Source organism: Camarhynchus parvulus, chromosome Z (assembly GCF_901933205.1).
Source record: "Camarhynchus parvulus chromosome Z, STF_HiC, whole genome shotgun sequence".
Lineage (NCBI taxonomy): Eukaryota > Metazoa > Chordata > Aves > Passeriformes > Thraupidae > Camarhynchus > Camarhynchus parvulus.
Window position 1 is genome coordinate 112,113 of NC_044601.1, and position 26,762 is coordinate 138,874.

Below are 26,762 nucleotides of genomic sequence, written 5' to 3' on the forward strand. Positions count from 1 at the left end.
CTATTCAGTAATTCGGGATTGAGGGTTGTACATGTTTCTTTGACAGACCTTTTCTTAAATGTTTGCACTATACAAAATATATTTTTGAAAGAAGCAGGGTACAGGTTAACACACCACTAATAACTGGTTTTGCTTTCACAAAATGTCTCTTAGCTTTGGATTTTGAAGTGTGTTTTTTGGAGAAATATGTGTATTTTTCTCTCTCATAGATGACGACCTGAAATGCTTAGCACAGAGGAGTGGATAGGTTGATTAGCCAGGGCCAGGGAACTGAGCTCAAATGTCTTCTTAGTGCCTTCTTCAAACGTCCACATGGAAATGAGGTGTTAATGGTGAGAAACTTCCTCCTTCTGCTTTTAATAGATCTCTGCTGCTTGCGGAGCTTGAGAAGGAAGAGAAAGAAAAGGACTGGTATTATGCCCAGCTTCAGAACCTGACTAAAAGAATTGATAGTCTCCCCCTTACTGAAAATGTAAGTACCTTCAGAGTGCTTGGTGAGTTGTGTCTCTGTTTAGATGCTGTCTGTATTTTATTAATTTGGTGGCATTCTCTACTATCACTTTAGTTCCAAATTTTTTTTCATTCAGTACGCCATGATAACTTAGCCTAAGTAATGCATTTCATATAGAATTTTACACATCAAAATTCATAGATGTCAGTATAAATGTCAGTGAAAAGAGAGGAACGTTAAGAAGTCATTGTGACAAATTAATTGCATGTCAGTACACTTCCTTAACTCTCTTCTCCCCTGTTCTTTTATTTGGTGGATTTTTCTAGTTTTGAGAATAATATTAGCATATGACAGTGTACACAAGAGCTGTTTTTTTATAACAATCAGTAAAGTGATTCTATAACCTATGCAGGTGTTTGCTGTAAGCTTTTACCTTGGCACCGCCAAACTATTTATAGTCAAGTCACATTTTCTGGGATAATAAAGATGTCTGATATCCCACATAATGCAGGATTTCCTGTTAGATGTCAGCAACATGCATCTATCTGCAGAGCATCCTTCACACTTAGAGTTGGGAAGGTGTGGTTGAGAGAATCGCACCTGATGAAGGATCAGTCAGCCTTTTGGAAATGGAAACAGCAGAAACACTTCTTCAGTGGGCAGAAGTAACACTGAGTCATGGCTGAGCTTAGCAGAGAACCAGAACCAAGGGAGAAAGCTTGAAAAAGATTTTGAGGAACTGCAGCCCATTCTCAAAGCACTGTCAGCTGTTTCTGTGTCACTCTGTTGTAGGTTTTTGTCTCCTCTGTTCCATAGATAATGAATTCACTTAGCTGCTCTTAGGATTAGAATGCATTACTTAACATCTACCCTAAAGGTCTTTTGTGGCAATTTATATCCATTACTACTTAGGCCAGACACAGCAAAGTGGCAGGTCCCATTTGGTCCTTGCAGATGATTGTCTTGTTTAGACTTTCTGAATAGACCTTGGTGAAGTCTTCTGGAAGGACGGCTCTTGGAAACTCATTTATTTACAGACTGAGTAATTGTCCAAAGCCAGTGAAGAGCTTTGGTCCTGCCTTGAAATTTCTTTTAGTTCAAAAGTCCCTTAGGCTGTATTGCTGCTCTTGGGTTTAACACTTGTGCTCTTTTCACAGGGTAGTTAGAAATAATGTAGATAGCAGCAGTATGAATACCAACACTATGTAAAGTAGCTTAATACATCTGAATATTTTTTTAAAATGCCAATTCAGATGGCACACATCACAATTTTGTTGGTAGCAGCCAGATGTTCCTGTAAGCAATTATATTTTCTCAATGCTTATTTATTATATTTTGTCATTTGACAAAACTCAGGTATAGTCTGCTGGTTGAACATTGTTGTGTATTTGCTTTTCATAATGTAGTCATGTTTTAAGAATGTATTACTATGTTTTGTTTGTTTATGAAATTTGTTGTAGAAAAGTAATAGTTCTGCCTTTCGTTCTGAGAAATACATTGGTTGCATCAATGTTATTTGCTAAAATGCCTTCCCTGTACTCTTGTTTCAGTTCTCCTTGCAAACAGATATGACTAGAAGGCAGCTGGAGTACGAAGCCAGGCAAATCAGAGCTGCAATGGAGGAACAACTGGGCACTTGTCAGGACATGGAGAAGCGAGCACAGGTAGGGTTTGTCTTTCACCATTAATAGCAAGGGAAAAGGTTTTCCTGCATATTTATTAAATTATTGGTAATCGTACCTTTAAACTGTGTGTAAACACAGCACTTAGTTAGCCTTTCAAATATACAAATAGGAATCAGGATGAAGGAAATAATTACTTGGCAAAAAGTACCCTCCTCTGCGTGTTGTAAATAATCCTGTTTATTCAGCAGATGTAGACAATTTATCCTAGAGAAAATACTTTTTAATGATAATTTCCTTACAATATACTACCATTTTAGCTTTAGAAAAGCCAATGTATTTGCAACTGCTTAATTTTGCATCTTTTTGCTGGGTTTCTTCATGCTTCTAAGTCTAGAATAAAATCCAGCTACTGTTCTTCATTTTCCTTAGCCAGAAAAGATGTATCACAAGATGTTCAAGTAAAATGTAATTCACATACATATCTGGAAGTTGTTTGCTCTCACCAGGAGTTGTTTTGCATTCATAATGAGGATATGTACATATCTAACCACATGGCCCACCCATTTGGAAGTATAAATTAGAATGCAGTCATGTGCAAATCATAAATTAAATAATCATTTGGTTGCTGGTTATAAAAAAGAATCCTCCATAGTAGGAAAACAATTTGAATTATTTATTAGCATTTATTTCTAGATAATATATGTATTAAATAACCAACTTAGTAAGATTTGGGGTTTTTTTGGTGAATGACGATAATCAGTATTTTCAGTATAAAGTCTTCTTAGGCTTTATCTCCCTCGCTAGGTTGACTCAACACAAAATTTTGCTACATGAGAAACATTTCTAATTTGGTTTTACATTTAAGGTAAAGCAGCTGTTCTGATTGCAAGAGGTAATCAGAATAGTTGCTTTAAACTTTAAAGTGCGTAATCTAGTAGGACTTCTCAAAAAATTCCTACAGTTGAAAGTATTTAGCCAAAGAGATACCCTGCAGCTGTGCAGGGATTTGTCTGTGCTGATGTTCTCAGGCAGGCACAGGTTCTGTGTGTTTGAGGAGTCGCTGGCTCTGATCTGGGAGCTGTAGGGCAGTTACCGAGGTTTATCAGCAGGGGTGATGCCCTCCACAGTTTCAGCTGTGCACTTTGTGTCAGCCTGTCCCGGGTGAAGGTCCTGCACAGCAAAACTCCTGGGAAACTTCTGCTGCTGCTAACAGGCTTGAGTGAGAGGAAGGTGAATTAAGCTAAATAGAAATAAGCTAAACAGGCTAGGCTGCTGGCAGCATTCTAAATGCACTCAGGCAGAGATCAAAAGAAATTATTCAGACACACAACTTGGCTGTAGTTTTAACACTATATGGAAGTAATCAAACTGACCATGCATTTGCTTCTTCCCTGGTTGTTGGGGATTTTAAATTTGGTGGGGGGAAGAATGCTGCCAAGATGATGTTGAAACATTTTATGGGTTTCTGAATTAGTGTTTGACATGGGGTCTATCACAGCTGTTTCACTCTCTCTCTGTATGCGTGTAACACTTACATACTTGCAGAAATTACATGCCTATTGTGATTATATATAATTATTGAATACAAAGTAACTACTTTTAATGTGCTTCTTGTGAATTTAACTGGTAATTCCCCTTGGTTTCATTCTGCCAAGGACCAGTACCAAAAATGTGTAGAAGCTCACTGATGTACAAATACATAAGAGCAGTTTCTGCATTATTTCACTGTGATCTTTAAATTTGCAAAATGAAGCTTCTGTATTTGGCAAGGATATTCAACTTAGGAGTTTTACCATTTCCTTTCCGCTCCATATTTTCTTTCCACCCAAATTGATAGGGGTATATAATACCATGCAAAATGTAGGCTGAAGAGAGGGAATATTTCAGCTACATAAAGGCTGCCATTGCAGACATCTCTGAACTGAGAGTCTCAGAGATTATTCTGTGAGGGAGCTGGAAACCTGCAGTTGCCCAAGTAGTCACTGCACTTTTCTCGTGGCTGCCCTTTCTCGTGAGCCTTGAAACAATGGCTTTCTCCCATTTTTAGTGTGGCATGATTGGGCTTTGTTTCCTTCTGAAGCAACTTAACTCACAGCAATTGACTGTTGATGTCTTCTATCAAGATTGTTCACAAGTACTTGCCCAGCAGTTGTTCAGAAAGATGAAAAAGAAGGTTGTTGGCAGTTTATTTCAGCTAGTTTAATGATTTATGCTAACTTGTAAACTTGGGAGTATTCTCTGAAGCCAGTAATTTCATATAGTAGTGCCTACTTGAAAAAAAGGAAAAAAGCATTCTTAACGATGTTTTATTTTTACTTTTTTTATTTGTTCAAAGGTTGCTACTGCAGCAACCAATAGTTGGCAAGTAGCCAATATATTCAGTTATAAGTAGAAGCAAAGTTAATTTCTGTAAGATATATTTTAAAATACTTCAATTCTAAGACTGAATTCATGTTCATATACAATTTATTTTGCAAGCCAGAACAAAAAGGATCTAATTTTTTTGAGGTTAAGAGTTCCTTAAAATCCTACGTTAAATTACCATTCTTATAAGAATTTATCCCAAGATCTCTAAAAGTCTGCTAAAACAGCAGAACACTAAAGTTACAAGAAAATTTAGATCCTGGAGTTTCACACAGCTAAACATTTTATCGCTGTTATATTTATATGGTGGTCTTGTATATATACCAAGCCATTAATGCATTTGTCTATTATATATGTTTATTTTGGAAAAAAAACCCAACCAAACAAAAAAGGCAGACAACATTTTAAAAACAAAATGTTATTCCCTGTTTTTACTTTCTATATAGTGATTATTTTTCTCTCACTGAGAGAAAATAGTGAGTGTGGAGGAATTTTATTTTTGCTTTGTTAGACATGTTACTGGGGCAGTGAAAACCAAATAATGTATAACTTCAAATGTAAAGTTACTTTCTGCAACTATTTTATGTTTATAAAAATTACAAGTATATACAATAATAAATGGGAATGTAGTATGAACAAATAGAAATCAAAGGTAATATTTCTCAAGTAGGTTCTAAAGTTAAAAGCATTGTTGCTTGTTCCATTGTCTTGCCCATTTGCCATTAGGCTTCACCCCTTTGTGGCAAGAAATGCATCCCTTTTTTCTGTTCTGCAGTTTTGGCACAAAGTACAGTCCTGGTTAGTGGAACTCCCCAGGTTCCCTGTACTAGAAAAAAAGTTAACTAGAAGTATGATCTGATGTTTCAATCTCTGGACTGAAATTGGAAAGGATGGATAGAATTCTTGTCCCTTTGGAGGACTCAGTAATACTTGGCAAATCATGCAGTAGTTAATTGTTTTCATCTGCACAACATTTTTTCCTGTGTTTAGGTGCATATATAAAGATACTCAGATATTCTTGATGCCCTTTATTGGCTACATTGCTGGTTACACAGAAAGAAACTCGATTAATGGGAAATTTTGGGGAGACCTGTGTCTTTTGAGTGCTTGAAAGGGCACCTGTTAGAAACTTCTTAGCAGGGAATAGTGATAGGAGAAAAGGTAATGGCTTAAAATTAACGGAGAGTTGATTCAGATTAGATACAAGATAGAAATGTTCTACAGTGGGAGTGGTGAAACACTGGAAAAGGTTGCCAAGAGGCAGCAGGGGCCCCATCCCTGGAAACATTCAAGGTCAGACTGGGCTTTCAGCAACATGATTTACTTGAAGATGTTCCTATCCTTGGCAGGGAGTTTGGAGTGGATGACCTTCCAAGGTCCCTTCCAACCCTGACTGCTCCATAATTCTATAAAATTCAAGTAATTCTTAAGGACAATGAGAGATGTATTTTGTCAGTCATGCATCATGTCACCAATGCATAGATATTCCCAGAAATATTTTTCTATTATCTTTCTAATACTTAAAAATTTCTTGAACTAGCAAAGGGTGGGATAAATCATCTGTTTGCCTCTGTCCTGAAGCTTTTATGTATTTTCCAATACTTTGCTTTACAAAATCAAATCAAATGTATAGCTTAAAGTTATAGCTTTCTAGCTCTGCTAAATGTTGATGCTTATGGTGTTTTCCCCACAGTTGCTTCTGATGTGTGTTTCAGTAATTCATATCTTGTGGTTACGTTTTGTGTTTCTAAATTTTCTAGATAGCATTGTGTTTCTATTGCACATGCATCTTCTGGCATTAGCACCCTTTGAAAGTTCATCTTGTTTCCATTTTCAGATTATAAACATGTCAAATAAGGTTGGTTATAATGCTGATCTTTGCAGTGTCTACTAGATTGCTTTTCTAGTATAGCATTGTAAATGTTAATCAAATAAAGGCATTAGAACTTTTTTCAACAATATGTCTATTTTATTAATCTATCCATGGCACCAAAAAAATACTGTTTAATCAATTTGGTCTTCTGCCCACATTTAAAGTCAAATAATGTGAATTTATTAAATTATCAAGGTTATACACTGACTGTTTTACAGACTGATAATGCATCCTGTGCTTCACTACAATTTGTGTGGAGTTACGTGTATCCTGTTACATTTGGAGTCTCTTAACATTCCCTGTTCTTACCACAGAATGGTTGCAGTGGGAAATGTGTAGCAATAGGCCTGTAAAAGACTGATTCAGATATGTCTGTAAAATCCCAGATAAACCAAAGAAGCAGCATGTAGGTTTTTTTTTTTATATATATATATACACTTAGTCTGTTAAATTCTTTGAGATTTGTAGGAGCAGAAAATCATCCAAGGCTGGGCTTAAGCAAAATTCTCAAATCAATATAGTAACTGAATGTAATAAAAATCTGTCAGGGTCTCGTACCTTCAAGACACTCTGCAAATAAAAATATCTCTCAGATCACTAAAAGGCAAGTAAAATTCTGATACTAGAGATGAAAGTGAAGTAATTTGCCAAAGATCTGCATAAAATGTCAGTTTCAGAAACAGGAATATTGTGCAAGTTAAGGGGAGCATTTTTAAATACCTAAATGTGTGCTGTGTGACAACCTATTACATCCAAATGAGTATTCAATGTTATTAGAACCCCAGCTATTCCCTTGCTTGTTTTCATTACAAAGAACACATGAATTACTGCATGTAGTACCTCTGCTTGTACCTACTAAAGAAGGTTTTTTTGTAGTCAGCAGTATTTGCCAAGAACTTTTCATGCTGTCACTCTGTACAGTAAGTGAAAGGAGTTTTTGAATAAAATTAAATGTGAAAATCCATTCATTTCAGGCAAGGGTGGCCAGAATTCAACAAATAGAGAAGGACATTCTTCGTATACGTCAGCTCCTGCAATCACAAGCAGCTGAAGCAGAGGTTAGTGAGCAATAACTTACCTTTTTTTATTGTGGGATGTGTATTTTCTCTAAAAAACCCAAAATACTTTAATAAAGTGGTAGGCAGGATTATTCCCATCAGCTGTTGATGTCACAATCAGGTAGTCAATATTCTTGGACTGTTACTTGCTCTGTTTCTAATGAACTGAGGATGGAATACTTGGATTAGTCCTCATACTACTGTGGAGCAGTAGTATGAGGACTGTAAGTTGAAAGTTTAGCTTGAAATTTCACTGAAAATGTCAATGTGCAATGTGCTTATGAAGGCTGAGTCCTGGTTTTAGAAATAATTAAAACAATCAGTTGTACATGCCTTTGTAATTATGAATCTGTGATAAGCACCTTCATGGTTTGCTTGTCTTTTGAAAGAGATAAGATGTAAAAAATGGATGAATAGAGTTTCTGTCAGACTTCATTATAAAAAAAAGCCTGGTATATTTTAGTGTTTACGTACAGGGATCTATATTAAGAAATGCAGGATGTTTCCTGTAGATTACAAAGTCCATAGCAGTAATTGCCATTAGCAAAAACTGCTCTCGTGAAAATTCACTTAGAATGTCAACTCCATTTCTTGTACTGGTAAATTAAATTGTGTGTTTGACATGAATATTTTATGACTTTCCTTCACCCAAAATAACTGCAGAAAAAGCTCAGAGCATCATTTGGATCACTAAAGGAGATGTATATTTTTCAATTTTGTAAATGGAAATTTTCCACTTGTTTCATAGTTCCAGGATTTGGGGGGAAATAAATTCTTATAAGTGATGCAGACCGTAGTGTGTGAAATTAAAGTTGCCTGGGCTATTGATACCAGTCAGTCCAGGTGTTTATATATATTGACAAGATCTCCCTGAGCCTTGTCTTTCTCCAGCTGAACAGTCTCGGTTCTCTCAGCCTCTCTGTGTGTGAGAGATGCTCAGGACCCTTAAGGACTGCTGTAGCCTGCAGAGGACTTCTTTCAGTGAATCAGTCATAAATCCAGCTTTATTGTGCTGGGCAGGCCTGAACAGGACTTTGGATGCTGAGTGGAGAGGAAGGGCCGCCTCCCTGGCCCTGCTGGCAATATGCCCCTCACTGCAGCAGAGGACAGTGTTGGAATTTTTGCCACAAGGCCTTTGAAAGGATGGTGCAGCAGGACCTCCAGGTGCTTCCCAGCTGCACAGCTCCAGCCTGTCCTGGTGCCTGGGGTTGTTCCCTCACAGATGCAGGACATTGTACTCCCCTTATTGAACAGCTTGAGCTTCCCCTCAGCCCATTCTACCCACCCATCCAGGCCCCTTTGGAAGGCAGCTGAACCCTGTGCTGTATCAGCTTCTCCAGCTTGAGGAGGGTGCACCGTGTCCCATCATGCAGATCAGGTTTGCTTCCAGCTGTACTTTATGCTACTGATTGCACTCCCCTGATTGCCAGCTATTCCAGCAGTTTTCAGTCTACATCCCTGTCCCTCCCCTCCTGCTTGCTCCCTGAGCAGCAGTGCAGGGACGTGCCAGAGAGCAGCGCCCGGCCGTGCCCATTGCCCAGCACAGGCCTGGGAGCATTCCCAGCAAGGCAGCTCTGCTGCACGTTGTTCTTCCTTGCATGCCTGTGCTCAAGGACATGCTCTTACCTTAGCTGTGTACATTGCCCTTGTGTTCCCACCAGCCAGGGCTCCTGCTTGCCAGCCCTACCTTCTGTCCCCTGTTATTTCTGGTGTAATGCTCTCACTGCCTGGTTGACCAGCCTCTCAACCGATACTTTTGCCCCATATAGTCAGAGTTTTTATCTTCTACTCTGGTATAAAAAAGAAGCAGTATTGTGAACTTGAGCTCAGAGACTCAAACAGCATTGAGATGCAACTATAGAAAAAAGGTTTTGTCGTAGTTTTTCACTCCTGCCAAATTATTTGGCTGACTCATACACTGAAGGTCTGATATATTGAAATTTTTGCATTATGTGTCTTATCTGGGAAGTGTGTGGATATCTGGTTGCGTAGTTACATGTTTTAGGAGAGACTTACCAGCATGCTGATGGTGGTAAAGGAGGCAGTCCCTAGACACAACCTAATACTTTACAGTGTGTTTTAGTCATTTCCAAGTGATGACCATCTCCTACAGAGAGCAGCTAGATCTGAAATTGTCTGGTGGTGCAGTAACACTGCAAAGTCCATATAACTGAAAAATACAAACATGAGACATTTTTTATATTTTTACCCAGTGCCTGATACTGAACAAGTATATTTTTTAAAGAAGAAGTCTATACAGTAGTGGGAAAAAGCTGGAAAATTCTTTTAACCTTAGCACAATAGTGTTTGATCCCTGTATTTGTGGTTACTGCTTAGTTTTGTACCATTCAGTGCTTAGTACAAATGCTAGAGATTAGCACAGCCTTGTGTTAACTCCCTACACCTGTGACTAATAAGTTGTAGTCCAACTAATGCTTCCTTATTTACTTATATCAGTAATTATTAGGTACTAGCTGATACATTAGTTTTGAGAACAAGGATTGTGTGTGACAGCAAAGAATGATAAGAGAAGTACATTATAGCATGATTACATATTTGAGATACTCTCAAGGAGAAAAGATTCATCAGAAGGTCTGAACCGTATCCAGATAACTCCATGAAGATAATTAGCATATATGCATGTATTCAGGAAATGTGATGAATATGTATTTGTTTCAGGAATATACCCTGGTCTGTTAGTCTGTTACTGAGCATGCTTTGAGCAGAGTTCCCCATGCATTCAGCACCGGTAATAAAGAAATATTGGCTTTCTGACCTGGTAAATTGGTTGGAGAGTTTATTTCCTGGTTTTCGGTGCCAGTAACCAAATTTAATGTGCTCCTTCTGTTATAAAGATCTAGTAACAACAATAATAAATATCACAGCTTGTCTGCTGATACAGTAGGCCCTGTGGTGATGCCAGTTACTGTGGAACCCAAGTGCGGTATATCTTGAAGAGTAAGACCAAACATAATGCTGCGGCATAAAATCAGCTTTTGGGAATCAAGGAGCAGAGAAAATTCTCACACACATTTTAGCACATTTTTAAGGTTTGGCAAATTGCTAAGTCTCATGAATGATTCTAGAAAAATTATTCTGGACCTGTCCAGAAAGAATTTTCAGCTGTTGGGTACAATATGAAATTATTTAAAAGGAAAAAGGAAATTTTTGGCAGTAGTTGTACAAGCCCTTCTTTCATAATATCTGTAACTTGAAAATACTTCCATTAGGCAGTGTTGCCATAGATAAAATGTAAAGGATTTTTTTCTTCCTGAAATTATGCTCAGCAGGTTTTATACTGTGATGGACAGGAGCATTCTCAATCATTTTTCTCACGACTTTCTTCTGTCTTCGAATCAACCACAGCAAAATTATTTCTTACAGTTTCATTTGTTGCATTTTCCATTTTCTCCTATATCTCTTATTTATACATGTATGTCTATTGTGTTTAATATGGAGTAATGGCAATTCATAATGGATATATAAGCGTCAGCATCTCAGGTTGACAAAGCATTAGGTAAAATTATTTGTAATTGGGTTTCTCAGCAGAAATAGTCAAGGTCTACTGTGCTAGCTAGAGTTTATCATTTTCTACTAATAAATACATGGAAATTAATAACTGATAATGATAATTCTTGCTGACTTCAGAAGCACTTAGAACATTGTGGCAAATCTGATGGAAGGAGTAGCTCCATATCCCTGTAATCAGCACATGCAGTCTCCCACAATTTTGCTGCAAGAGCAAACAGGAGAACTCTGTCAAACTGACTTTCATGGTCCGATGCCAAAATTCAGCAATGGCAGGGGTTACAAAGCCAGCTTAGACCTCCTCAAAAGTCATGCTTCAAAACAGGTTAACCCAGGGGACCTGTGTGCCATTCTCTGGCAGCTGTGCCTCACGTGAGGTTTACAGAGCCTGCTGCTGTTCACATGCTGTTCTTTGCTGATGTGGTTGGTGGCTTCTGTATTTTCTTCCACAGGTCCTGTGTTCCGTGTTAAAATGCACCATGAAGGAGGGGCATACTTTCAGTGGTTATATTGCCTTTCTAACCATTAATTTGCAGTCTGTCAGATGAATATTAATTCATTTACAGTAATACTGTATCTATACAAAAATATATTTACATTATTCATCTGCATGGATATGTGCTATTTTCATATGTAATAAATAAATGTGTTTAATCATGTTGTACATTATAATAATATAATACATATTTATATAAATACTCAATTTTCAACTAATAACCTGCTTTCTGCTGCCTGTGTTGTTATAAACTCCTTTGTGCCAGTCTGCATGAAGAGAACAGCTCACTTCAAATGACTTCAGTGGCTGAAGTGGTAGGGAGTCTTCACTGAGAACTCACAGATTTGATGTTCAAGTCCAGCTGATAACTCATGTGACAGTAATGGGTTTGTACGTTGTGAGCACATTTTGCATTTCAAATCAGATAAACCCTGCTAGTAACTGTTAAAAACTGCCTTGCAAATTAATTTGTGTGTTGACTACATTTTGTATTGGCATATTCTTGAGAGTGCTTAGGGGAAATGGGAAAGCATCTCATTCATAAATAGCTTGTAGAAAAAAATGTATGTTAATAGAAGCAGAAAGTGTTAAAGGAGAGCAGAAACTTTTCTTGTCAGGGAATGAAATATCTCTCTGTCTGTGCTGTGGATGCAGCAGAACTATTTAATAGATTCACCCCTGTACTACCCTGTCCCAACCCCCAGGAGTGTTCTTGGAAGAGGAGTAGTATTCCCCCTCAGGTGACCCAGTGGGTCAGAGCCCTGCTAATGAACCATTAAGATTTTCACCTCTAGGCATGTCCAGTACTACTTTCTTTGTGCTTTGCAGTCATTTAGTGACTGGAAAAATCTGTCTTGATTTTGTCAAACTCATAATTACATTTTATTCAAGATTGAAGTGTGTTGTGAGACAGGAATTCAGCATTATACCAGATTCACCTCATGTAAAGCAAGGCCTGATCTTGACTGAGTGTCCCACTCTTGTACTGAGAACTAGAATTTCTTCAGTTACTGTATGAGCATCAGTAGCAGTTTCATTTTATATACAGTGACAGAGAGGGTGAAAAATTAGATCAGATTTTAGAAAGAAGTAACACTGTGTGTGCTAAAATACTTGGAGATTTGCTTTGTGGCTTACTTATTTTCTGTAAGTGAAGGTATAACATCAAGGAATTTTTAACCTATAGTTGTTTCCAATTTCCTCACATTACTAGTTTGTATAATAGCCTGCATTTTTTTTACATACCTTATTCATTTAGTTAAACTATATTTACACTTTTAAATTTCTCCCTAAATTAATTACTTCACATGCTGATTAGTGGTTTCTGAAATTCCGCTTAATGTTAAGTGAGCCTCTTCTGTCTTAGATGAAAAAAACCGAGTTATTTATGCCAGTGATACTGTATGAATTTAATCACTGAGAGTATCCAAAGATGTTTCAGGGTGTGTACATTGAAGAGAAGTATTGCTAAAAGTCAGAGATAAAAATCCTTAAAGCAAGATGAGGCAGACTGTGCTATCCTAGGCTCTCCAGCTCAAGAACATTGCAGAGCTACATAGAAACTGGATGACATATACCATATGTGGCTAAACAAATTAATTAAGATTATGTTGTCTGTTAGGTAGTAGCCTCTCAGTCTGTGAAATGAAGCTTGGCAACAAAAGCAATACTTAGAAAATAATATTGCTTTCAACTCCAAACTTCAGCCATTTCCATGGATTATTCATGTCTTTCTGAAAATCTGAAATGTTTTAAACATATTAATAGATGATGTTTGATACTTCACATATTTCATAACTGCTCATTTAAATGCCTACCAGCATCAGGAAGACCAATTTAGTTTTTATGTAGATATATAAAAATCTGTTTTCCTAAAGGAACTGAAACCTCTCTGTACCAGCTTGCCATGTCAGTTAAATTTATTTTGACAAAATTTTAGATGGATCAGTATCAGGCTGTATAAATTTCTTTTCTGTCAAAGTGGTAATTCGTGCACTGTTTGTCCTTGACATTTAGAAATATTCTTATAGTAGAGACATCCTTCTGTTCAAGCAGAAATTATTCATCTTTGAACATGAAGCTTAATTGAACAGTGCTGGCCGTGGTCCCCAGTAAAAGCAGGGATCACGTGTCCAGCAGAGCAGACAGTTGTTTGCTCCAATTCTGTTACATTTCTGATAGGGATGTGAGCACAGCTGGTGGAAAATGGTGCTGCTGTGTGTCACAGCAGATCCTTTGTCTTGCAGGGCTGTAATCCTCAGAGGAAATGCTTCTCTTTCATCTCGCAGTTTTTGAAGGCGCTCAGTCTAGGCTCTTAATTTTTGAGGCTCAGGGTTATGAAATGCAAAGTGCTTCTCAGTGGCTTCCTGAGGATGCAGTATTGATGTGCTCACAGCCAAGGAAGCTTTGAATGGTAAATTGTACCTCATTTCTGTTTGTAATTTCATAAACTCTTGTATTAACAGAGAGCACCTCAAAGCAAACATGAGGCAGGTTCCCATGATACAGAGAGGCAGAATGAAGGTCAAGGAGCAGCAGAAATCAGTGTGGCAACCAGCAGTACTGGTCAGGTAAGTAGAGTATTTTCCTTGTTTTAATATAATTAAATATTTGAGACATATGATGCTTACATGCTGGTATTTAACTTAGTGTGTTTGCATGCCTAATAATTTTTTTTAAAGTATATTTTTCTTCTTTCCATCTATATCTGGGAAATTTATTGTATTTACTGTAAGGAAGTGATTGAATAAAGGGACATATAAATATTCAGTAATGCAGGGAGCATTTTTCTTTTGTTTAAATGATTAATGAGCCTAATGGTGTGAAAGAGATGGCAAGAATGACTACAGGAAATGTATTTCATTGTAGGTGAACGGTAATATAGTAAGTGCTAGTAAATTATGGAAAATTGTTCAAATTTTCATTTTAGAAACTACCACTAAGATGCTGGTGATTTAAAAAAAAAAGAAGAAAAGCAAATGACAGGTTTATTATTAATGTTTCTTCAATACTGTATTATCTAAAGCTTTGAAACTGTAGTATCAATGAGGTAATCTCCTGAAAGTTGGCTGAAGGGTTATAAATGCTTCTAAATAATCTTCCATTGCTTGTTTCTCCTTTTATTACTGAAATACATTAGTGGAATATTTTGAGGTATACATTAAATTCTTTACTTATCCTTTAAAATCAATATTTATTACTACTCTCTTTGGCTAAAAATACTTTCATTTATTTACCATGAGTATTTTCTTTCATGATTTTCAACTGTAGCTTAGACATTCCCACTAGTAATTTGGGTTTTTAAAACTTCACACTACAGATTTAATAGCTGAATTCATATACAGGATGTTTTTGTTACTCCAGGGAAGTAAAATTATTTAAATATTTCCGAAAGTGTTTTGTAGAAGATTTATCAGAAAGAATTGTGGTTTGGCTGGAATATTTCACTTGATTAAATATTAAGCACAGCCCATAATTTTGCTTTTGAAATACATTTGATCACCATTTGGAATTAAATTTTATCATCCATATCTTATTGTGGTTCTGACTCTTAATTCTTATGACAGCTTTATTGTTTGGGAAGAAAATAGTTCACTGCTGCTTTTGGGCTGAAAGCATAATGTATTTAAATAATTGATGCATTGTTGCTGTATCATCCATCTTCAGAGAATGAATTAGGAGTTTTTTCTGGACAATGTATTTTACAGAGAAGGAAGGAAGAAGGGATTGTCATGTCTTGGCAGACTTATGCAAATGGAAGATCTGTTCATAATTCAGTTGAGGCCTTAATGTTGAGGATTTGTGCAATTTTGACCTTTACCTTGTAAAAATCTATAAAACATGGCTATTCCTTCCTCCTGGTGGGGGATAGAGCCAGGGCACTGTATCTGTTTTAAAACAGCCATCTGGGGATTATTTGCTTTCAGTGCAAGTCCAGACAGAGAAGGTTTAATGGATTGGACATAACATTTATTTCTGATAAACCAGCTCACTATACTTAGAGCAATCACCATTCAGTGGAGTGAAAAAAAAAGTTTTCACCAATTTATTTTGTTCTAATTGGTTCTGTAGTCAGTGTTAATTGAATCCAGGATTTTTCCCTTTTCAAGTGTGTCCTTTTCAGCACCATCTTTCAGCTGTCTTTTCTTTTCCACTGCACTCACTACTTTCCTGCTGAAGTAAAATTTTGTTTGTAGCTTCATTTTGGAAGTTCTATAAAGGAATTTGTTGAGATTGTCCATCTTGTTAAGAAAATACATCACAAAACAGAGAAAATTACTCAGCTGGCATGGTAAATAGCAAGGTAAAACAATGAGTGAAAGATAATGAAGTATAAAAGGCAGAAACAAGATGATGTAGACAGGAAAAGATTTTGAAGGAGAAGGTCCTACACAGGAAGGGTCTGCCTAACATTTCCTTGTCATTTCCCATTTTCTTGGATAAATGACTGCTCATCTGACATTAGTTCCTTGGCATTAGTCTTTACAAGCCAGTGAGAAATGTAGTTACACTTCAGCTGAGCAGGCAGCAGAGCCATGTGCTGGCCCTGAGGGAACTGGTTACCTGAACTAAGGTTGCTATTTCCGTCTACACCATGGTGAATTTTAATAGATAGTGCCCCAGACTTGTGTCATTTTTTACCTTTTCGCATGAAACAATCACACTGAGCTTAATAATGGATAATTTTGGTACGTACATTATGTTGAACCTGTAATCCTCTGAATGTAGTTTGAGGAAGTATGAAGGGACTGCAGGGTGTAAAATTCCAGGAATTCATTCCCATATACATCACATATTCTATAGTGAAGTATATGGGAATATTTCCCATATACTTCACTATAGCACTGAACATTATTTAAGTGAATTATGGAGAAAATGTAGTGTGATTTTCTTCCTAGGCTTTTAGAATCTGATTTTTTCCCTGTAGTCAACAGAGAAAATAAGGGTTTGTTTACATAGGAAATATAGAATGGAATAAATGGTGTTAATATAAATAATTCCAGTTATACTCTTGTAGCATAAAATACTTCTGGAACATGTATCACATTTTCTGGATTCAAAAATGGAAGTGAAATGAGTATAATAATGTTAATGTGTTTAAATATTCCAGTGTAACTAGATTCTTTTCTGTCTATACAAACACTTCATTGAGTTTCTCCTACCTTGTACTTACAAGTCTCTTTCAATTTCATGTTTAAGATTTTGAACTGTATGAACTGCAAAATTCCTCTTTCTTTATGGAGCACATAGAAGAAACAGACATTATTTCAAAGTGCCTTCCATTGAATTTTCTTCAGTGTGTTACCTATTTTTACTGGGAAAAAAATTATATCCATTGATCCTCATAGTTTGAAAATGTTTTGCAAATTAGGCTAATAATTCCATTAACTGATTTTAGCTTTTTTAGAGGATCAAATTAAAACTGGTGACTACTTCAGGAAAATAGTTATTGGTACTAAAAGTGTTCTCTAAACAAATATATTTTTAATTTCCCAGAGTAGATGGGAAGGGAGTGATATAGTAAGGGAAACATCACAGATAGAAAACAACAGCAAATAAAAAAGTAAGAGTATGAGTGGATAAAAAATGGCAGAAAAAGGAAAAATGTAAATACATGAAACTAATTTAAATAAGACAAAGATGCTAATAATTGAGTCTTGCTAATACAGGTAGGAGCATACCTAGATTCTAGGAAAATTACATCAAGTATTGTCAGCATTATTCTATAGTTTTCACTACACCACTTATGCTTTGCTTTTGAAATAAACAAATTCAGGTAGAGTTATTCATTGCCTAGATCAGTCTCTTCTTACTGGTGGGTTCCCAGATACAACTCCAGTGGACTACAAAATCTGACGTAAAAGTGGAGTCTGTGTTTTTCACTCTGTCAAAATTATTACTCAGTTTGTTCCAAAATCAACTTCTTCTTGGTGAAAATAGTAATTAAATCCATTCAGTTGAAAATACAATTCTATTGAGACTGAATCTCAGGAAAAAAGGTTAATAAAACCAGGTTTAACAGTGACCTCTGTTGTGTCAGGGCAGAGAGGACCTAAGAGAAGCAGGTTGGCAGTTCATTGCTGTCGGCACAACTGCATCATCCAGTGCTGAAACTCAATGTTGTTCTGTCCCTCAGACTTTGTTTTATATGAGTTGTTGTTTAAATCTGTAGGGTTCTGCTGCTCGAGTGGACCATGAGACAGCCAGTGTTATGAGCTCTAGTAGTAACTATTCTGTTCCTCGCAGACTGACAAGTCATCTGGGTACCAAGGTAACCGAAGATTACAAACCACAGGTCGCTAATGCTACATTTTTACTAATACAATAACCTCATTGTTTCTGCCAGTAGTACTAATATTATCTGAACAGTCTTGTCCATACATAGTAATTTTTATTAAGTTAAAATTTTAGTGTATTTTTTCAGCTTTGAAAATATGTGCACAGAAATCTTTTTTTTAACTTGATGATGAGTTAAGAGTTGTTACAGTAAGGAACAAGCAATTCCTAGAAGCTACTGGGATATCAAAAAACCTTGTGATGTTGCTTTACAATCCATGATGAAAATTAACCTTTTTGAGAGCGTTTCTTCGAATGCTTTTGCAGAGTCCAAATCCACAAAACAGACACAGCTGCCAAGAAATTAAACAGACCAAAAAAATTATTTAAGCCCTTCACAGCATCTGCAGATAGAAGACTGCACTAAAAAATACATAGGCAGCATGAAAAGAGAGGGGAAGAAAAGGGCAAATTCATGAGCCACTGGATCTCATACTGCCTCTGGAATCACCAGCAGTGTGGATACTTTGGGTGGTGTGCTAAGAACAGTCCTCTGGGAAGGTGGACCTATTAATTTTGCATAGTGTTAATGATTTTGGGCCTTAAAGCTGTCACAGTGTTGTAATTTCCGTCCCACGCTGTATGCACATCCTAAATGGAGTTGATAACAGCTGTCTGTCTGCCAGTTATCACTGCAAACAGTAGAACTCCACAAAGTTACAAACGGTGGAAAGCCCTGAAGGCAGAAAGAGGAGTGAGTGTGGAAGGATACAGACAAAGACACAGGTTTAACTGAGTGTACTCTGGGGTAGGAAATTATTAATATTAATGCCTTAAAAGGGAAAATGGTAGAGATTCTAAATGGAGGAGTAGATTTATAGGTGCAAAAAGAGATGAGCCTGTGGGCAGCCAGTGTAAACAAGAGAAACAAATAGATTTGTTTGTTTGTTTTTCCTGTAATACATGAGCTGTGACTTGGAGGCCTGATTTGATGGCTTCTTCAGCTTTATTCTCTGGCAAAAACTTAACCTTCCAAATCCAAGTAACACTGTATTATAGCTGCCGGTTGAAACATCTGCAAAGAGATACACATAAAGCAAATTAAATTCACTCTCCTTTAAGAATCAAAGGCTTTGTTTAAATCTACGTTTGGGGTTTCCCAGACCAGGAAGACAGGATCTCCAAACTGGGATGCTAGACTAGATGTCATAGAAGTCTATTTCAATGGGTTTTGCCATGTGACCATACATTTTAACAAACTCTTAAGATTTTCTATTGCCTCAGCAACCCTGTAGTGTTTAGAGAAGTCCATGTTACCAGACTTGCTGTTTAGTCTGCTTGGTGATGTTCATTTCTTTTTAAACTTGGTATGTGTAATAATCTTTAGGTACATTGAAATTGTCACTGAAGACACCAAATAAAATCATTCACTGACAGGGTAACCAGCAAATATCTAATTATTAGTAGGAAAATTTGTCTAATGGTTCAAAGTCTCATTTCTTCCTTAGTTACTACATTCTAGAGAAACACACATGCTGCTACTTTATAATTCCCTTTGATAGTTTCTTTATGTTGTGCTTTGACTTTCAATGTTTCTGTTTATCTTGGCCTTACGAGTTTAAGTTTTTAGATAATATCTAAGATCATCCTCTACATCCTGTTACTCTGCTAAAAGTTGACTAGAAGAATCAAATGCATTTCTTGATTGAAAACTGTTACTGAAGAGTGGAAGTACAAATAGCGCTTTGACCACCATATTACACAAAAGCCAAGGGATTCACTAAAAAATCACTGTTTTTAATTTTAAAAAGTGGGTCACTCCAAGTTAAATGAGTAATGCTGGGCTTTCATGGCACGAGTTAATTTGACAAAGGCTCAGTATTTTATACATACTAAGTAAGCATTTGTTTGCTTTACTGTTTTTATGCCTGTGAACTTGAAAATGTGTTAATTTAACTCTTTCATTTTGCATTTGCTCAAAATAATCTGGTCTATATAAAAGTCAGTGATCATAACAAAAAATTATCAGTTAATTTGAGTTATTTTAAAGGAAAACTTTAAAATACACGGATGTCAGGTTTTTTTCAGCATGATGTAGACTATAAATAACGTGTAATGAATTCACACAGAGGATAACTTTTTAAAGAAAGATTTAATTTTGAAAGTATTTTGGTTTCCCAAAATGAAACACTTTCATTATACATTTGTTTAATCTTTTTGTATGATGGAAATCTGGAAGTCTTTGCTATTGGTTTTGTAGATTAATACAGTTACACACAGCTACACCCCACTTCCAGCCATTTAACCACTAAGTGGAATTTATTAAGATTATGAATGCTGAAGTAGTAATAGTGTTTAATTACATTGAAATAGCACAATTTTTTTCACCATTAAATAAGGGGGTTTTTTGCTCATATGTACCATTCAAGTTTCATTTCAATTTGATGTGTGTTTTTAAAACATAACTGTATTTTTAAAATCATTTGACCTGCAGGTGGAAATGGTGTATTCATTGTTATCAATGCTTGGTACTCATGATAAAGATGACATGTCAAGAACATTGCTAGCAATGTCTAGCTCCCAGGACAGCTGCATAGCCATGCGTCAGTCTGGATGTCTCCCTCTCCTCATCCAGCTTTTACATGGCAACGATAAGGACTCTGTGTTGTTAGGAAACTCCCGTGGTAGTAAAGAGGCCCGTGCCAGAGCCAGCGCAGCGCTGCACAACATCATTCACTCCCAGCCCGATGATAAGCGAGGCAGACGGGAAATCCGTGTGCTCCATCTCTTGGAGCAGATCCGTGCTTACTGTGAAACGTGTTGGGAATGGCAGGAGGCACATGAACAAGGCATGGACCAAGACAAAAACCCAAGTAGGTTCTGCAAGCTATATAAAAACATTTCGAAGATATATTGAAAAGAGTGAATTTACAGAAAGTACAGCTTTAATCTGACTTCTTGTTGAATGTATGCAAGTTTTCTTACATACATATATGTGTGTGTGATTTCTTCTTTATTTAAGTTTAGCTACTGTTGGTAAATAGTATGTGTCACAGATATGATGCCCTATTTAGAAGCTTTTTATTTAAATCTTGGACTTTGGTGTGCTTTACAGACAGTAATTCTAGTGGTTTATATTTGTAATTTGTATAATAATACTGAATATTTACTCATTCTGGTTTACATTTTTATGGATAAACAGTCCCAAATTGTTCTTCATGCAGATGTTTAGGAGATAGCAGTTTCCATTTGGGAGAGGGACGGAGAGAACAAATTAAATAATCTCCATCTATCAAAATGAACTGCTATTTATAATGTTATATGTGAGAAATGTAAATTAATAGATTTTTTCTCAGGGAACAGTTAGAAAAATAGATTTAAGCTTAGAGTTACCTTCGTTGCTCCTATGAATTGAGGGCATCCCATCAGTGTAGCCTGTAGGTGTCTGTGGCAGGTGTGTGACTGAAATCAGGGCAGCCTTTTGCCTGGTTCAGTTCAGCAGAAGTGGCCTCTGCACAAGCTGTGTCAGTACCATTTCTGCTTTATCCAGAACCTAGCTCACAAAAGTATGAACTTAAAAACTTCTAGGTTATGAAGCAGAAGGTTTTATTAACCATTCATAAGGATATGGCACCCAAAGAAACAGAATATTATTTATTGCCACCAGAATATTTGATCATATTGATTTGTTTCACAAATATTGTTAATTTCTAAGAGTAATAAGGTAATATTTTTTGCACTGCAAGTCATGTTTCTAGCTCAGCACATACATTCAGAAATATCCCTAATTTGTTTTCAACCGTCAAATATATTTACAGTACACACTTCCTTTAGTAATAGTCTTAACTAATTGTGTGTTCATGGATTACTGGGAAGATGCAGACCTGACCAAAACTGCAGCTGGTTTATTTTTAAGATTAGATTTGCTCTGGAGAACTTATGATCTAGACAAAATCACCTGGAAGGTACTAATTTGTTACCTGTTTCTGGATCAGTGCCTGCTCCAGTGGATCATCAGATTTGTCCTGCAGTGTGTGTTTTGATGAAACTTTCATTTGATGAAGAACACAGACATGCAATGAATGAGCTTGGTAAGATCAGACTTGAGAAGCTTTCTAGAAACAATTGCTAGAAGCTTTGTGCATGTCACTGCATATATGGCTTTTTTTTACTAACAGTTTAAGCTATTAACAACAATTCACTTGTGTCAGTTGTTGCCCCCTAAGTGCTGAAAGCAGTTGAAATTAACTACACCATTTCCCAGTGGATAAATGATTATGTCAGTTACTGTCAATTCTGGCATGAATTCTCAATTTCTGAAGAGTAATATTATTGTGGAAATATTTGCAATTTTACAAGTATTGGACTTAAAATTGAGACTACTTTCCAGGATGGGTGGTTTTTTGATTGGTGTTTTAGTGGGGTTTTTTCATCCTGCATATGTTTTTATTTGACAGCCTGAATTTTTTTAGTCCGTGCTCAGTAAATTCCATGCATGAAATTTTAGCAATTCATATCTCTTTCTGAGCATTGTAGTTTTCAGACATTTGAGGTTTCTTCTATACATAAAAATGCAATTTGTTCATTGCTACATATGTCCTGTATGTACAACTATTAGAGTACAGCCATGACTTTTTTTCTTACCTGAATCTTTTTAAAGGAGGTTTGCAGGCCATTGCTGAACTGCTGCAAGTGGATTGTGAAATGTATGGACTCACAAATGATCACTATAGTGTTACCCTAAGGAGGTATGCTGGCATGGCTCTGACAAACCTGACTTTTGGAGATGTGGCAAACAAGGTGAGAGCAGAACTAGAAACTTGCAGTAATTTCAGTTCATAGCTGTTTGAATTACAGTTCTCATCACAGGTGATTAAAATCTCCAAGATAGGATATTGAGTTTAAACTCAAGGCAGCTGAGTTCATATACCTCTCTTATTCCATCCTGTTGCTGACAGAGAGCACCACAAACAGAATGTTCCATCATACAACTATGGTATTGGCTCTCAAATCACTTTTGTCACTGAAAGCAAGGATTTTATCGGTTGACCAGTTTTTTTAATGAGAACTAGGTTAGTACAGCACACAGTGATTTTATAGTAACTGATTCTTTCTGAAAATGTTGAATTAAAATACATAATTGGGTCGTTTTCTGAAGTTTTCAGTCACTTAACAATACTATTACCATCTAATGAAATTTTTCCAACCTCAATTCAGGGTAGAGCTTGCTTTTAAATATATGGAGTATATGTGGATCAAACTGGGCACCACTTCAATCATGATAAGAGAAAATTGGTTCCCCTCATTTCTGGCAAGGACATTTCGTTTTAAACACTAGAAACTTCCAATAGATTTGCCAGTCTGTGTATCTTAAAATAACTCAATACTGAAGACTTACCCTTCTGCTCTAGAGGGAAGACATTTCAGCAGTAAATGGAAATAATAGACTTCAGAGAACTCAGGATTTGTTCTCTCACTAGGCAGTAGGTAACAACATATTGCTGGCTCACAGGGGTTTTTATCTGGTGCAAAGGAAAGAAGGCTTCTAAGGCAGTAAAGATCCAGATCATGTCCTAGAAGTGCTGTAAAAAATACAAAATTTTAGCACAATTTTGCCACTTACATATTTAAACTGATAGCTGTGCTGAAATTTTTAGTAGTTTGTAAACCAAGTATTTATTGTTGACAACATATTTACTAAGTTTTTATTGAACATAGATATGATTTGCTTAAAATATCAAAACATTGTGCAGAAGCAGCCATCTAACCTGCTATTTAATACTGCTCACTTTCTTTTTTCTCGTGATTCCTAACAGGCTACGTTATGTTCCATGAAGGGCTGCATGAGAGCTCTTGTAGCCCAGCTGAAATCTGAAAGCGAAGACTTACAGCAGGTAATGCTCTTTTGAGATAAAATACTTCTTTTGTTGTCTTATCTGCCTTAACTTTGATGCAAAATTTTTCTCATACTTATTTCATTAATTAGGAAGTACATTCTTCTTGTAAAACATTCTTATCTGTGGGATCACGTTCTGGGATTTTTTTGTGGTTTGATTTTTTGTAAATCATAATGCGTGGGCTGCAAATCTTTTTTTTATGACTCTGATCTGTTACTGTCTGTTCTAATGGGTCCTGCTGTGTAAGGAAAACAGCCTGAAATAAACCCTTTAGGAAGTGCTTAGGGGAATCCTCAGAGCTGAGAGAGCAGAAGTGTTGGAACTTGTGTAAAATCACTAAATATTAAATTATAATCAACTTTAACTAATGCTTATTTAATACAGAGTGGAATAGTTATTTAAAATAAAACCTCCTTTTTCCTTGCAGTCTGACTGAATCATCAGACATAAGAGCAATTTTAAATAAAATTGATCTTATCTCTTAAAATGCTGTTAACAAAATATTCTCTCCTTAACAGGAGGAGCTCGCTAGTTACAATGGAGGAAAATATTAGAATTACAGTAGAGATTATTGGATAAACTCTTTGATGTGGTATTAGGACAGGTATTGAGTATTCTTGAAAAGAAAGTCACAGCTCCATGGGCCCTCTGGCCTCTGGGATGTCTCCAGCCACTGGCACCTAGGCACCACACACAGACAGAGCAGAAAGTCCTCCACTCAGCACAAGTTATAAATGGGATTTAGTAAGAATATGGGACTGAGTGTACTCAAAAGGCATGTCCACACAACTGTATCAGCCAGTAAGCTGTTCAGACGTCACTGTGCCTTTCTGTCCCCTGTGCTTTCCTGTGCTGAAAGATCACCTCAATCCGTCTGCTTTCCTGCATTTGAAGCCTTTGGGTCCTGCCATCCCGCAATAAGTGTTCTACAGTTCCAGAATGCTCTTCCCCTGGATCCCACAGTGTCTCACATCTCCTCTGTCCAAAATGGGCAGAGAGCTGCTTCCTTTGACTCCCCTGAGTGTCACAGCCGTGCCACGGGGTGGTGGGTTCCCTGGGACAGTTCTGGGAAGAGCCTGGACAGGGCACAGCTCCTACCTGGCTCTGGGCTCCTCCTGTGTTGCTCTGGCTGTGTTGAGGTGGGTTCTGAGGGGCTGGTGGCTCCTTGGGAGCAGCCAGGGCTGGGTGTTCCCAGGCCCTTCCATGTGCCACTGCCTCCCTGGGCTCCACTGGGGGGGTGAGCAAGGGAGCATTCACCACGTAAACTGAAAAGTTTATGCACTTCTGTGACCATGAGAACACCCATAAGCAAAAGTTTTCTATCAAATTAATTTCATGAGGGGTATGCATGCTTACAGCTGCTCATAAATGGATGGAGTTTAATGTGTAATGGCTGCCCACTACAGTGACAATCTATCTCAGTCTAACTGCTGCCAAGTACCAAGACATCTTCTGGAGATAATTATTCTGCTTGTAAAAGGCAGAGTGTATTTTAAAAATACTTTAAAGAGCTTCATAAACATCAAAATAATCATACCATATAAGAGACAGGCAAGTGGTATTGTTCAATTTTCTAAGTGAAAAAACTGAGAAAAATGTTATATAAATTTCTCCTCTGAGATGATATAACTCTAAAACAGGCATAAGAATAGAGAAGAAAATCTATCTACAAATGTTCTACTAGTGTGGGAAGCAGGGAACCTGATTTCCAATCTCTGTTTTAAACACCAACACACAAAACCCAGTACTTTTGATCAAACTTGATGCTGAAACGTTAGACCAGTGTAGCAGACAATACAACAAAAAGCAAATGTTAGCAAATTTTAGTTCAGTAACTGAACATGACCACTGTTAATTAACATAGCATTTGATAAGACCAAGAGGAAAGTCTGACAACCTGCTAAAGACAGACCTATCTTAAAATATGTTACTTTTCTTTCTCATTTTGCAGGTCATTGCAAGTGTATTAAGGAACTTGTCCTGGCGAGCAGATGTAAACAGTAAAAAGACTCTAAGAGAAGTTGGAAGTGTGAAAGCATTGATGGAATGTGCTTTAGAAGTTAAAAAGGTACTTTCTATAAGTGATTAAATTGAATTTTTGAAAGATTGCATTTCTGTTACACAAAACACTAATATGACCGTTGACCATTTTTAATAGTTGCTGAACTGGTTGATGTGGCTCATGTAATTTGCCTGGAAGAAGAGTTTGATTTAACATAGCAGCAGACCACAATGGAGTAATGGCACCTCAAAACTAGTATTGATCTGATGTTATTTATGAGGGTTGACTGCTTTTGCTTTTCAGTTTCATGAGCTGTGCTGTTAAAATAGTCTTTTTTATAATTTTGTGATTTAATAAAAGCTCTTTTCAGTTAGTTAGTAGGCACCTATCTTTGGTGTGTAGATGAGAGTATATTCCATCCCAGAGACTGCTGCCAACTGGTCTTCAAGCCCTTCTATCATTGTGGCAGCAAACAAGTATTGAGGCACATATTTCTGATACTTCTGGGGCAGGCAGTACCAAATCCATGGCTGAAGGAAGGAGCAGAGTAAACGAAATACATGTGCACTGCTGCCTGCACCCACCTTACCACCCCAGAAAGCAGAATTGGAATGTTCGCAGCTCCTTGAAGCTAACTTGATGTGTTTCTAAGAGCTTAAGGTCAATAGCTGAAAACTTCTCCTGTCATGTTGCTGTTTTCCTAGGAATCCACCCTGAAAAGCGTTCTGAGTGCCTTATGGAATTTGTCAGCTCACTGCACTGGGAACAAAGCTGACATATGTGCTGTTGATGGTGCTCTTGCATTTCTGGTCGGCACACTGACATACCGGAGCCAAACAAACACTTTAGCCATCATAGAAAGTGGAGGAGGAATACTAAGAAATGTTTCTAGCCTAATTGCTACTAACGAGGACCATAGGTAGGTACACTTCTGACAGTTTTTAGTGGTTCCACATGTATATTTGTTAGATAGTTTCTATGACCAAGCCTTAATATGAATGCATGTATTAAGTACAGTAATTAAAACCAGTTAATTTGTAGTACATTTGATGAAGTGGGTATTTCACTTACATAACAGGAATGTTATGTATTGTAAACAGATTAAGAGCTGCTGCTTGCTAATGATGAACTGTACTAAAAGCTAAGTATTCATATTTGTAATAGGATTTTGTTAGCATTCAGATAAAAGCTA

General features: G+C 36.9%; 1 protein-coding gene across 3 annotated transcripts in view; it reads left to right on the forward strand.

The window, feature by feature from the left end:
• Positions 1-26,762, forward strand: part of APC (APC regulator of WNT signaling pathway) — a 94,007-nt gene that overhangs the window by 54,327 nt on the left and 12,918 nt on the right. For 2 of the 3 annotated variants that reach the window (XM_030968611.1, XM_030968610.1), the window contains exons 5-15: positions 364-472; positions 2,002-2,115; positions 7,288-7,371; positions 13,861-13,965; positions 17,568-17,690; positions 20,166-20,544; positions 21,667-21,762; positions 22,332-22,471; positions 23,488-23,565; positions 25,520-25,636; positions 26,275-26,489. In XM_030968611.1, coding sequence (XP_030824471.1) covers positions 364-472; positions 2,002-2,115; positions 7,288-7,371; positions 13,861-13,965; positions 17,568-17,690; positions 20,166-20,544; positions 21,667-21,762; positions 22,332-22,471; positions 23,488-23,565; positions 25,520-25,636; positions 26,275-26,489 — 1,560 coding nt within the window. The remainder of the gene's footprint in view (positions 1-363; positions 473-2,001; positions 2,116-7,287; positions 7,372-13,860; positions 13,966-17,567; positions 17,691-20,165; positions 20,545-21,666; positions 21,763-22,331; positions 22,472-23,487; positions 23,566-25,519; positions 25,637-26,274; positions 26,490-26,762) is intronic. The other variant, XM_030968612.1, reaches the window with a different exon arrangement.